The following is a 12,133-nucleotide window of genomic DNA, read 5'->3' as shown; positions in this document are numbered from 1 at the left end:
ATAAAGCAATCATTTCAAATGTAAGTGAATCTTTTGCAGCGTTTTTTTTCACTATATTTTACACGGAGCTCTTCCTTTTCCTCTGGTTTATGATGAAGGGGGTGGTATCATGATACAATTACAGACGACGTAGTTTTTTTTTGTCTCAATGCCTGCACTGTAACAGACAGGTTTCTTCTATCGTAGGCATCAAACCAATCAACAAGATAGATAACGCGATCAAACAAACTCGATGAAGACAAATAACTCGTTGCTGTGTCGGTTCAGACTGCAGCTGCTGGATCGCTGGAAGAGCGTGGAGAACGGAAGGTGCCGGAGAGTGGATGGTGCCGAGTGGTGACATGGATAGGTGTGTGTTACATCTCGTCCATCCACGTCGGCCTTATTAGTTCATTGCAGCTTCCGCACTGGCACTCAAATGATGTGACCTTGGTTGAAGGACATGTCACCCAGCCCACTATATTACAACCGCAATCACGCAACCGTACGTACACGGTACAAGTACCATGTACATACTTCTGTATACCGAGGTCTTTATATTCATAGGGTATACAGAGGTGTTTGCCATTGCACATCTTTTGGTTCTATAATATTACTAGAGTCATTCGTTAATAACATTACTAGAGTCATTCGTTCATTCTGACGGACAGCTCTGATAAGACTTCGTGGACACTTTGTTGTTCGTTGCTCAACTTCGTTGCTCAAGTGATTCATAGGCAGCATTTTCCAGGGATCCTGCCTGGGACCGATGTTGTACAACATCGCCTCCATCGGCGCCGCCTGCTACGTGCCGTCCGAGGTGAATGGCAGTATGGTCAGGATGGCCAGGTATGCCGATGACACCCAGCTGGTCGTCTCGGGACCCAAGGAGAGGCTGCCAGAGATCCAGACTGCACTGGAGGGTGTCCTGGACACTCTGGCCACCTACTTTCTCCAGAACGGCATGAAGATAAACGCTGCAAAAACCGAGATGATGGTCGCCGGAGGCCGATCGGCGCTACAGGCTGCCGAGAGGGATCCGGTCCGAGTGCAGTTCCTGGGAGAGACTCTGCAACCGGTGTCAACTGTTAAAAATCTAGGTGTAATCTTTGATAGCCGACTGACCTTTGAACCACACATTGATTATATCGTCACCAAATGTTTAGGCGTTCTTGTCGGCCTGATGCACGCCAGGCATGTGCTTCCTCCAAGTGTACTTCCGACTATACTGGACGCCTTAGTCATGTCACATGTGCGCTATTGTAGTCAGGTATTCGGCTGTGCCAGCAAAACGAGCTTAAAGCGACTGCAGAAAGTGCAAAACTTTGCTGCCAGAGTGATATCTGGCAGACGGAAGTATGATCATGTGTCCGACGTGATTAGGATTTTGGAGTGGCTCCCCGTCAGTGCGTTGATTGACATGAACGACGTATGTCTGCTACACGGGGTGATTAGCGGGGGTGAGCCTGAGGTACTGCAACAGGACATATCGTACAATAGAGATGTTTCCGAGCGCCAGACTAGGCAGTCCGGTCATTTACATGTACCGCGTGTTCGAACCAGCCTTGGCCAAAGAACTTTTAAGCAGCGAGCCTGTAAACTGTACAACGAACATGTCATAGGAACGGAGCTTCAGGTCATGTCTGGTCCGCGCTTTAAGAAAGGTATTAAAAGTCACCTAGTCAGCTAGATGGATAGGCAACCATACAAACATTTTAGCTGTGCTTTTAGTTTTAGCGTGCTTTTATACTTTTGCAGGTTTAACTGTTTATGTGTCTTTTTAACGCGCTTACTGTTTTGACGAGGGCTCGGAATAGCCACCTTGAGTGGAAGAGTGCCGATGATGTAAAATACAATTTTATTTTAAACGATTCTCTGAAGCGATATTGCGGAGACGCTCATTGCTTGTGAATGTAGTATTCATTTGATATTGTTTATTTCGAGATACATGTTCGCACATCGCACATCGCATAAGACAGTTTGTTCATTTGAATAGCATGCTATAATTGAAGAGATGTGACATGAGACCCTGCGTCAGAAGCCACCTGATCTCGACCTGATTAGCTCTGAAGCACCCTTCCTACGAATGCTTTGACGCCAGTGTTTATGTTATTTCCCATGCATTCTGATTACCCGTTTATAATAAAGCAACGTCAAGAACAGACCCGTATCAAGAAATGACAAATGAGGGCTGACAAGTGACAACTTTTTTTTTATTATTGTATTACTGTATTGTATTTTGCTATTATTATGAATATATACATATATATTCATGTATATATATATATATATATATATATATATATATATATATATATATATATATATATATATATATATATATATATATATATATATATATATATATATATATATATATATATATATATATATATATATATATATTCCATATACATACATATATGGAATACTCCATTCCATATATGTATGTACTACTATCTGTACTACTATATATGCTTAGCTTTCTACTTTAAGCTTACTATGCAATCCTACTAAGCTTGCTATATGTATACTGTTTTTTTTTTTTTTGCTGTATTGTGTTTCACCACTAGACACTAGTTTATGTTTGTGTTATTATAACTTGTATGAATGTATACCTAGTGCAGTTTTGTCTTGAAGGACCAAGGTGTTACCTAAAATAACACTTGTTTCCATTTTATCTTATATGGTAATATTTTTCAATTTCTCCCATTTCTTCTCAAAACTCTCTTGTTTTCCTGTTAACCTGGCTATACTCTCCTCTATCTCAACTTGTTGTTTTATGCTGTATTTTAAATGCACAATAGTTGGTCGGTTTTCTTTGTAGCGTGCTTGATAAATTACCAACTTTGCCAGTGTAACTATACACGTCTCCTCTGCACTCAGATTCGTAGGGAAAAACCATGTATTTAAACCTACGTTTATATTTATACCATATTTCTGCAGAATTTCCGTTTTGATTTTGGTTATGAAATCTTTCGTTATAGGGCAGTACCAGAATAAATGGGCAAGCGTTTCAGGCTGGACCTTGCAGAATGTACAATATTCGCTATCTGTTATATCCATCATTTGTAAATATCTATTCGTTGCTAAGATTCTGTTAATGAGCTTAAATTGAAACATTCTAACATATGCTGACTTTGTTGCTTTGAGTACTTCAATAAAACTATTTGCTTCGAAGCATCCTAGGTCTCTTATCCATTTCTGTTTTTGTCGCGCATTGGTTTCATATAGTTCCTTCTGTCTAAATTGTATGAATATATCGTAGGCAAAACGTGAAAAATGAGGATGATTCATAACTAGGTTCATTCGCGATGGCATTGTTGGTTGACATTTTTTAGGTATTGACATTGCTTTAACGGAGTCTGGTAAGCTTCTCATTAAGCCTTCATAGCAAATAAATGTCATGTTTATGTTATATGCTGTTTGTAAGCTGTCTTTCGAGTGCAACTTTCCTGTTTCTTCGTTAAATAGGTCAATGATGAAACGCAACCCTTTTGAATGCCAACTTTTTACGATGGATGATTTAAATTTCGTGTAGTCTGAGAACCATATGCTTTCAGAGAGGATCTGTGTTTCTTCTGGTTGGTATTGCTGACTGAAAGACGTAAATGCGTTTAATACATCTTTCCAAAAACGGTTACTAATTTTAGCCGTTATTTTTCCCAGACGTTTGCTTCCGTAACATAGGATGTCTTGAATATGTGGCAATTCCAATTTGGAAAAAGCTGCCCACGGAGCTTGCGCTTTCATTAGTCTTTTGAGCCACGTCAGCTTAATGCTTTTCATAAATGCTTCGATATCAACCATGGCTAATCCTCCATTGTGATATTTTTGAATCAACTTAGCACGTTTGACTGGGTCGCGTTTGCCTGCCCATACAAATGAGTACAACAATGTGTTAAGGCGTTTCAGTTCATTCTGTGAGGGATTCGGCAGAGCTGTGAACAAATGTACTAGTTGTGAGATGAGTAATGACTTAACCACGGCTATTCGTCCTAGAACCGTCAAATTCCTTCTGCGCCACTGTGCTATTTCTTTTTGAATTTGTAAAAGTTTAGGCTCAAAGTTAATTTTTGTTACATTCTTGTTCATATTGTTAAAGATAATGCCTAGTATTTTCATTTCCTTAACCCACTTGATACCAAAATCATTTTCCTCTTCACTAGACGGGGAAAAACCGACCGGAAGACATGTCGACTTTTCAATGTTTAAATTTAGTCCAGAGGCCTCTGAAAATTTTCCTAATTCTTCAAGAGCTCCTTTCAGGCAATTTTTGTTTTCTAAGAACAGCTGACAAGTGACAACTTAAGGTGACAACTTGTCACCTTAAGTTATACGATTAAGGTGACAAGTGACAACTTAATCGTATAACTGCTGGCCAACACCATAAGGGACTGCAGACTGAGTTCAATTCTTGCGCTGCTATTCGCGGCACAGCCGGCGTCGCGATAGGGCCTGAGTCCTAATTGTAGCTGAAATGAGTCAACTTGTTAACACTTCGTCAAAGTCAGCTCCAACCTGCCCTCCCGTCTCATCTACCCGAGCAGTAAAATATCATATGCAAAATTCATGCTTCAGTCCTCAATGTAAAATTGCAAGCCGTGATAACTGATATAGGACAATGCAGCAATCGAAACAGCAGCGTGTGTTTTGTTGATTTTCATCAAACTGTCTTCTACAATTCAACAGTCTGCAAGTTGCAACTGACATCGTCACATCGCACATCAAAAGATTAAGCACATACATTCCTCGATGACTAACTACATGCCTGCTATGATGAGCTAGACCCAAGAGGCATCTATCATCCTTCAGGACCTCCAAGGCTTCCCTGAGGTCACTCTCACAGCCGGAGAACCATCAGAGCGGCTCCATCATCGGGTCCGCAGCCCGACAGGTCGACTTTCTCAACACCGGCGAGCACCGACTGGGTGAAGGGCAGGAACTTGACCCGCTCGAAGCCGAGCTTGACGAGCGCTTTGCGAGTGTAGGGCGAGGTGGCGACATCGACAACAGCTTGGCAGCCATGCTGGCGGCCCAGCTCAAGGCACTGGCGTCTGAGTTCAAATGATATGCCCTGACGGCGATAACTGAAAGGGTAAAATAATTTTTTTAGGAATCCATGTCACAAGAATGAAGCATAACATGTTAATTCCAGTGCCATATGCAGCAAATGCACGTCACCAATTGACAGTGTTCAACACCTTAGTAAGAAAGCATATGAGATAAGAAATGAAGTTCAAATACAGCCTCACACTACTCACCTTTTATCAACGGTCACGATATTCAGATTGAGCACCTTCTTGACTCCGAGATCCTGGAACACATCGTATCCTTCCTCTGCCTGGAGAAGGAAGTCAGCAATGAGGCGGCATGCCTCGGATTTGTTCTGTAGCGTGGCGTCGAGAGCATGGGTCGGCTGGTTGAGGGTGGACATGTCACATAGGCAGACACCGGCCACCGCGCCTGTGGCGGCGTCCACCGCCAGTCGCGAGACACTCCAGTCGTGAGAAGTGATGATCTCCTTCGCTCGGCGACGGTATAGTTCGTTTTTCTTAAGTTTGCCCCTCACTGTAAACGTCTTTTTGAACACAGCACGAGAATTGCTAGCTGAATTACTGAGAAAACTGGTTGGCGCACATTGTATTGGAGATATGAATAATATTTTCAAAATAAGTTTTGAACACCGACGATGTAACGTTAATGTTAAACGCCGTGCAATTTATTGATTAGTTCAGACATAATTCCTGAGAAGTTGTCTATCACTGTGGAGCTATAGGTATGGGTAAATACGAGCTATGAGTCTGTGAAATAGTAAACAAATTTGATAAAAGTGATCGTCTGTGAAATCTGGTGAAATCAATGTGCGCCAACCAGTTTTCTCAGTAATTCAGCTAGCAATTCTCGTGCTGTGTTCAAAAAGACGTTTACAGTGAGGGGCAAACTTAAGAAAAACGAACTATAGTCGTCCAGCTGGCCGCCCTCGCAGTTCCGACACAGGTTCAGACTGCGAACACGCAGCAGCGAGAAATGTCATAGGGCTGTCCACCATACAACGCATAATACACATCGGCACATTTTCAATTTCAAGTCTCGAACACACACTGAAATGACTATTTACTATAATTTCAAACTTAAGAGCATCAAATGAGATAAGCATCTTTCTTTTCACACTACAGATCATATCTACTGTTGAGGTACAGCAGCAAAGAACAGTGTGTAACACTTACAGATTTTCATCCTTCGCAAAGTTCTCTATCAACAAGTCTTCAATTTCTTTCAGCGTGACGTCCCCTAGAGAACAATACTTCATCTTTGCTGTGCTGTCTCCGCCTGCGAACAGCACATCCATGTAGTCATTCAGAGAAATGACGTGGGTCAGTGTCAGACGCCGTGCAAGTCTGACCTGCCATCAACGGGGCTGGTCACTGGTCACTGGTCGGTGGTCAGGGGTCACTGGTCGCTGGTTACTGGTCGGTAGTCAGTGGTCAGTGGTCAGTGGCCAGCCAACAAGGAGCACAGGTGCCGCCCGCGGTTTAAGTAACTGGGTTTCTTCCCAATGAGATATATGACGAGGCTATCGCACGGCGTTTTAATTCAGAATTTGTATAATTAACCAATTCATAGCTTGTGAGGTAGTAGGATGGCGAAACTCCTCCTTTTCTCACGGCGAGCAGGATCTGGAATACCCCTACAGGGCTTGACAAAATTCAAGCGGCATCCGCTAGTTTCATCATAATTCAGAGATGACTTAATCGTGAAAATATTTAGACGCACGATGTACAGCCCACCGCTAAAGTAATGTAGGGTTTTACCAATCTCAACGGTTGGCTTTGACTGGCGATTGTTTAATGCGGAGTGATCGAAAAGAAGATGTCAATAGCTAAAGTTGTAGATGCAAGGGTGACGATACATATAAGCTACATTCAAATTTTCATTGTAGTCTGGTTAATCGTTCCTGCGCTTCAGAAGCAGAACATACCCATGACTGAAACCCCACATTACTTCTGCTGTGGACTGTACATATGTAGCGCAACATTGGAACGGATGCTTACGCTAATTAGTACTCATTAGGGCCGGCGTCTATCAACACTGTTTGAAGATTATTTTGTCCATCACACGTCACTTACCGTTCTCCATGGTATTTTAGCGATACAATTGCAGAACCAAACGATGCAACAACTGTAAATTGAGACGATGCAGAAACTGCAGACCGGTTCGTGTACTATGGAAATATTCTGCTGGGGTCCTGAAAAGAAAATATTTCTATTAAAAACATTACAGAATATGGAATGGCAGAGGAATGGCAGCGCACCACTGCCAACCGACGAAAGGAAACGCTGTCGCTAATGCAGAACGCCCCGGCAGAGTATACACATTACATAAGATTATTTATTTAATATCATCGCTGTTCATGCTGCACATGTCTGCTCCACTGACTCGAACTGAGCCCGAGCCGCGTCTCGTCCCGAACCGCAGCAGCTGGGTGCAGCCGCTTGTTTAATTATCTTTTAATTCTGTTCAGTCCTGACCGACCAACCGAGTGCTTTGCAAGAAGTGAACGTCGTAAGCACCTTGTGACTGCACCCAGTCAGCGCCCCATAACTACTGCAAACTGCAAAGGTCGTGCGGCGATGCCTGTTTCATGTCATGCTGCTTGCCGGATGTGCGCAGTGTGCACCGCCCACCGAGAGAGCACGCATGATGAAGATTGAAGAGGACCATGCAGTTGCAATCACAGTCATTGGCGGATCCAGAAAGGCGGCCTTGGACGCTGCAGAGGCCCCCAAAAGGTTTCTCCAAATGCCAAATACTCCATCAAGTGCATGCAAATTTTGAATTCTTCAGTTGGAAGAAACCCTTTTTACGATAAAAGTTGTTTCCTTTTTTAAAGAAAAACAGTTATATTCTCATCGACTGGATCGAGTAACGCCCGACTGGATGGAATAGTGCCCGACTGGGTCAAATAACATAATGTTGTATAGTGGCAGAGGAATCGACATCCCGGCCAGTCTGATCACTCCCGCCTTCATCGAGATGCCGTGACGACAGCAGAAGTCGCACCCCAGCACTAGCTCGTACATCAGTCCCCTGACCACTGCCGCTCTGGGGGTGGACTGGCGAGTGACTTCCCCCTGGATTTTGACCGTCAGATCAGAAAATGCACACGATGTGAAGCAACTCATCACCCGCCCCTCGCGTCGTCTGAGATGGCGGCGTGAGCCGGCACATCAGCTCCCGCTGGATTTGCTCCTGGAGACAATCGCGAGTCATCGTGAAGGCCACCCTGGAGTCCACCAGGGCCCAGACTCGCCGTGTTCCCAACTGCACCTCGACCACCGATGCCGTGATCTGGAATCTGATGGACGCCGGGCTGATGGTTGTCCCTCAGCATCGGCTGCCATTCCTTGGCCAGTGTTCTGGGACTCGTGCTGGGTATTTCAGAGGGGTGTAGTATGCATTGCGAACGCTTCAAATCTGCCTGGACTGGAAGGAGACGGCAATCCGCCAGGACAATCATGGGCGCAGGGGCCTCACGAAAAGTGTGTGTATGTGTGTGTGTGGGGGGGGGGGGACAGCGAAACTTCAATGTATACTTTGTGAGAGCCCCAATACCCCTATGAAGAAAAGGTTCATGCCCCCCCCCCCCTCCCATGTTCCTACGCCTATGAGCCCAATGTCCGTCCCTCTCAGCAGAGACAGGACGGACGCCTCTGCGGCGTGCGGGACTGTCGAACCGAACGAAGGCCGTTATGCACTACATGTATCCACTGTCCAACCTCACCGCATCCGAAACAACGGTCACCGTTTTCAGTGGACTGACGGACTCTTGTCTGAGTACCTTTCACGCGCGCCGCGTGTGACCGACCTGGCCGCAGTTGTAACAGCGCAGGTTGACCGGGGTCGCGGCTGTCGTTAGAGTCACAGCTGACTGATCGATCGGCCCATAGGAGAGCCGGCCAGACTGTCTTTGCCCCAGCTGCCTGCCGTTTTGGCCAGATTCGTTTAGCTCACGCAGCATCTGTCCGTAGCCGACCTGGTAACCGGTTCTGTAACACCTTAGAGAGCGTCATTTGAGCGAACGACATTTGAGCGAATCGAAGCATTTTCAGCGATTATTCTAAGCGATTGACTTTTTGAGCGATTGTGAATTCGGCGAATTAAATTATGGCTATAGGTAACCAACTAAAGCGAGGACCAGAATCAGCGAAGCCAGTTTGAGCGATTATATTGAGGTCAATGGGAGACCAACTGAGCGAATACAGTTAATACAGAATAGAGATAGGACGACGAAAGGAATGCTAACGACCAATATTAAGATGGATGGGTGGCACAGGGGAATCCAGGCAATATAACAGGGACCTCACACGATTATTGGAAATTCGTAAGTGCGATGTTTGGGACAAAAAAAAAACAGTTTTGCAACTTAGAGAACTGATTCAAATTCAAGCATAAGGATGTCGCGGAAAACAACACAACCAATATGAATATCTGAATAAACGTTTTGGCGAAGAACGGGGACAAAATTCACCTGTTGGATGTTTATTTCAAAGAAATGTTGCAATAAATTTGGAGCTGAATACTTGGACATTGAACGTGACATCTGCCGTATCGTTTCGGATGATCATAGGAAGTTTTGGCAAGACTTTGTGTCATTTATAACTCACAAACGTAAGTGAAAATACTCCGTGACAGGACGATCAAGTGTTTCTGACAATCGCTCAAATCAGGGATGCGGAGCCGGAGCCGGAGCCGGAGCCGGCATATTTTGCCCGGAGCCGGAGCCGGAGCCGGAGCCGTGAAACAATATAGCCCGGAGCCGGAGCCGGAGCCGGAGCCGTCAAAAAAGGGGGCGACTCCGACTCCTTTTCTTAAGAGGAAACAATTATTTACCTAGTTCGGTTTGACAGTACAAGGCGTAAAACAATGTGGTATTCAAAATAGCCTTGTTATACAAATACAGAAGCAACGTGTACCAATCCCATCGCCTTTTTTCTTCCACCCGTATTTAATTGATCGCATAGGGGATGTACTGAGTAGAAGCCGGAGCCGGAGCCGCCGGAGCCGGAGCCGCCGGCGCCGGATCATTTTACTCGGAGCCGGAGCCGGAGCCGGAGCCGCCATGACATTTCACCCGGAGCCGGAGCCGGAGCCGGAGCCGATTTTTTCTCCGGAGCCGGAGCCGGAGCCGGAGCCGTCTGAAATTTCCACGGCTCCGCATCCCTGGCTCAAATAGCAGTCGGCGAAATAGGTGTCACTGAAACAAAGCTTTCGCTCACATTGATAATCGCTATATTTGATAATCGCTTAAATTGATAATCGTTGAACTGCCACTGAAAATGGTTCGTTCAAACGGCGTTCACTCAAATGACACTCGCTAAATTCGCTCGCGCCGCTGGTAGCCGTCTGTGCCTTCAAACGGGCCAGCCGGCGGCGCCACTCTTGCCCAGTTGCACCGGTAGGTAAATGGGTTAGCCTAGGTCATAAACATCAACTTGGGGTCCGTGACTCACTAAACCTAATACTAAACGAACGTAATTTTTACACCAAACGAGATCTCCCCATCCCCCCAAAAAGAATTGACAAATTGCCGGTCGTTGCTACCTTACCGTGCCCCTGGCTGACCAGTTCTGATCTGCACCTAGGTCGTGTTGTCCTGCAGACTGCACCAATGTGTTACGTTGCTATTTGTTTATTATTGACACAGTCAGCACCGCGAAATTCCAGGAGCGCGTCCTCACTGCCCGCCGCTCGTGAGCAGACAGCCGCCAGCGCTCACCCATGGTAATTATACAACCGTTCATCAACTGGACGTAGCCGGCGAGCTTCCCAGCCATGCCGCTAGGTGGCAGCAGCTCCCGCTAGCTCTGCCGAGCCCCTACATACATGTACCTATGTACCTATGCACATTGCATAGCCCTCAGCATACTGCGTGGTAGGTATTCTTCTTTCGACAAAACCGATAATAACTCAAAGGCTATGTTATTAGTCGATCAGAACTCATTGCAAAGAGATGCGCCATGGTCCACTTATTCGATTGGGTCTATCATTGAATGAATTACCTATACGCCTAGTGTGGCAACAAAAGACAAAAGTTTGTTTTGGGGGTAAATATAAGCTTTTGCCTATTGTTGCCAAACTAAATGGAAAATGTTATCCATGATGAGCCTAATCTAGGTGAGGAGCCTCGCGATTATCGAGAGACCGAATGCATAGTATTCAAGGTATACTCGGTTTTGTCGACAAAAGAATACCTACTTACCACGCAGTGTGCTGAGGGCTGTATATACATACATTGTAGTCATGATTGTAGTGGTTTGTGTAGTCATGGTGGTCATCTGTAAGCATCAAAAGTAGTTCAATTGAGCCTTCAGGATTTTAGGGATGGATCTATTCTATCTGATGCAGAAGAACGCGCTTGTCGATCGACCGAACGGTTGCCGAGGTATAGGTAAGGTTGTTAAAAGAAATATACCACGTTGAACATGGGGTTTTTAACTGGAATAGCAGTTTTGTAGTAGCTTGAGCAGTGAGCTGAGACTAGCACAAATCAGGAGCTTTTACGGTCCAACCACCACACTGGGCGAGGCTATTCCATTTCTCGTTCCGAAAAGGGTGTCTTGTGCAGGAATGTTGTGACTTGAAGAATGCCGAGAATGCAGCCACCTGTCGCAGAGGCCAGGCTCAGCCAGCCAGTGTGCAGTTGGTTTAGAACTACACGCAATATGATTAGTCAACGCGCAAAAGTTCCGCGGCAGACACTATTTAGCCTCTACCAAAGATGGAATATAATTCTACCTATACGAAAATGTTTTTGAAATTACATTTGTATGTAAATATTGATTATTTTCTTTTCTAATCTTCTTAAGCACAAAAATATAAAACCGTGGCAAAAAAACAATTTGATTAGAGTGGTATATTTCCTTTAAATGCGGCGCGGTGCCGGGCTGGATGGGCTCAAGCCGGACCGGGCCGGTCATACAGAGATTTTTTTCGTTAAACCACATATAAACTCACTCGCTTGCTACGCTCGCTCGCTCGTTAACTAGAAGGTATCCGAGAAATATTATAATTATGAGTACTTCTTTACTTCATCATCGAAGAAGCATACCTACTATAATAAGTTCAATAATTATGCTAATTTCAACTTTAC

At 44.9% G+C, this 12,133-nt stretch overlaps 1 protein-coding gene across 1 annotated transcript; it reads right to left on the bottom strand.

The window, feature by feature from the left end:
* Nucleotides 1–2,515: 2,515 nt before the first annotated feature.
* On the bottom strand, nt 2,516–10,727 carry LOC122364901. The gene is made up of 6 exons (XM_043335708.1): nt 10,585–10,727; nt 7,110–7,228; nt 6,210–6,312; nt 5,943–5,986; nt 5,244–5,520; nt 2,516–5,069 (listed from the first exon to the last, which is right to left on the bottom strand). Exons 2-6 carry the CDS (start codon nt 7,117–7,119, stop codon nt 4,823–4,825), a joined length of 681 nt encoding a protein of 226 aa, XP_043191643.1. The 5' UTR covers nt 7,120–7,228; nt 10,585–10,727; the 3' UTR covers nt 2,516–4,822.
* Nucleotides 10,728–12,133: the final 1,406 nt, after the last annotated feature.

Source organism: Amphibalanus amphitrite, unplaced genomic scaffold (genome assembly GCF_019059575.1).
Source record: "Amphibalanus amphitrite isolate SeventyFive unplaced genomic scaffold, NRLGWU_Aamphi_draft 000706F_arrow, whole genome shotgun sequence".
Taxonomy (NCBI): Eukaryota; Metazoa; Arthropoda; class Thecostraca; order Balanomorpha; family Balanidae; genus Amphibalanus; species Amphibalanus amphitrite.
This window is presented reverse-complemented; position numbering and strand designations above follow the sequence as displayed.

What these genes read in the sequence shown, in the direction of transcription:
- LOC122364901 (XM_043335708.1), bottom strand. An exon ending in TTTGCGAAGGATGAAAATCT is followed by an intron (nt 5,987 to 6,209) that starts GTAAGTGTTACA and finishes GCGTGTTCGCAG; the next exon opens with TCTGAACCTGTGTCGGAACT. An exon ending in ATCGTGACCGTTGATAAAAG is followed by an intron (nt 5,070 to 5,243) that starts GTGAGTAGTGTG and finishes TTACCCTTTCAG; the next exon opens with TTATCGCCGTCAGGGCATAT.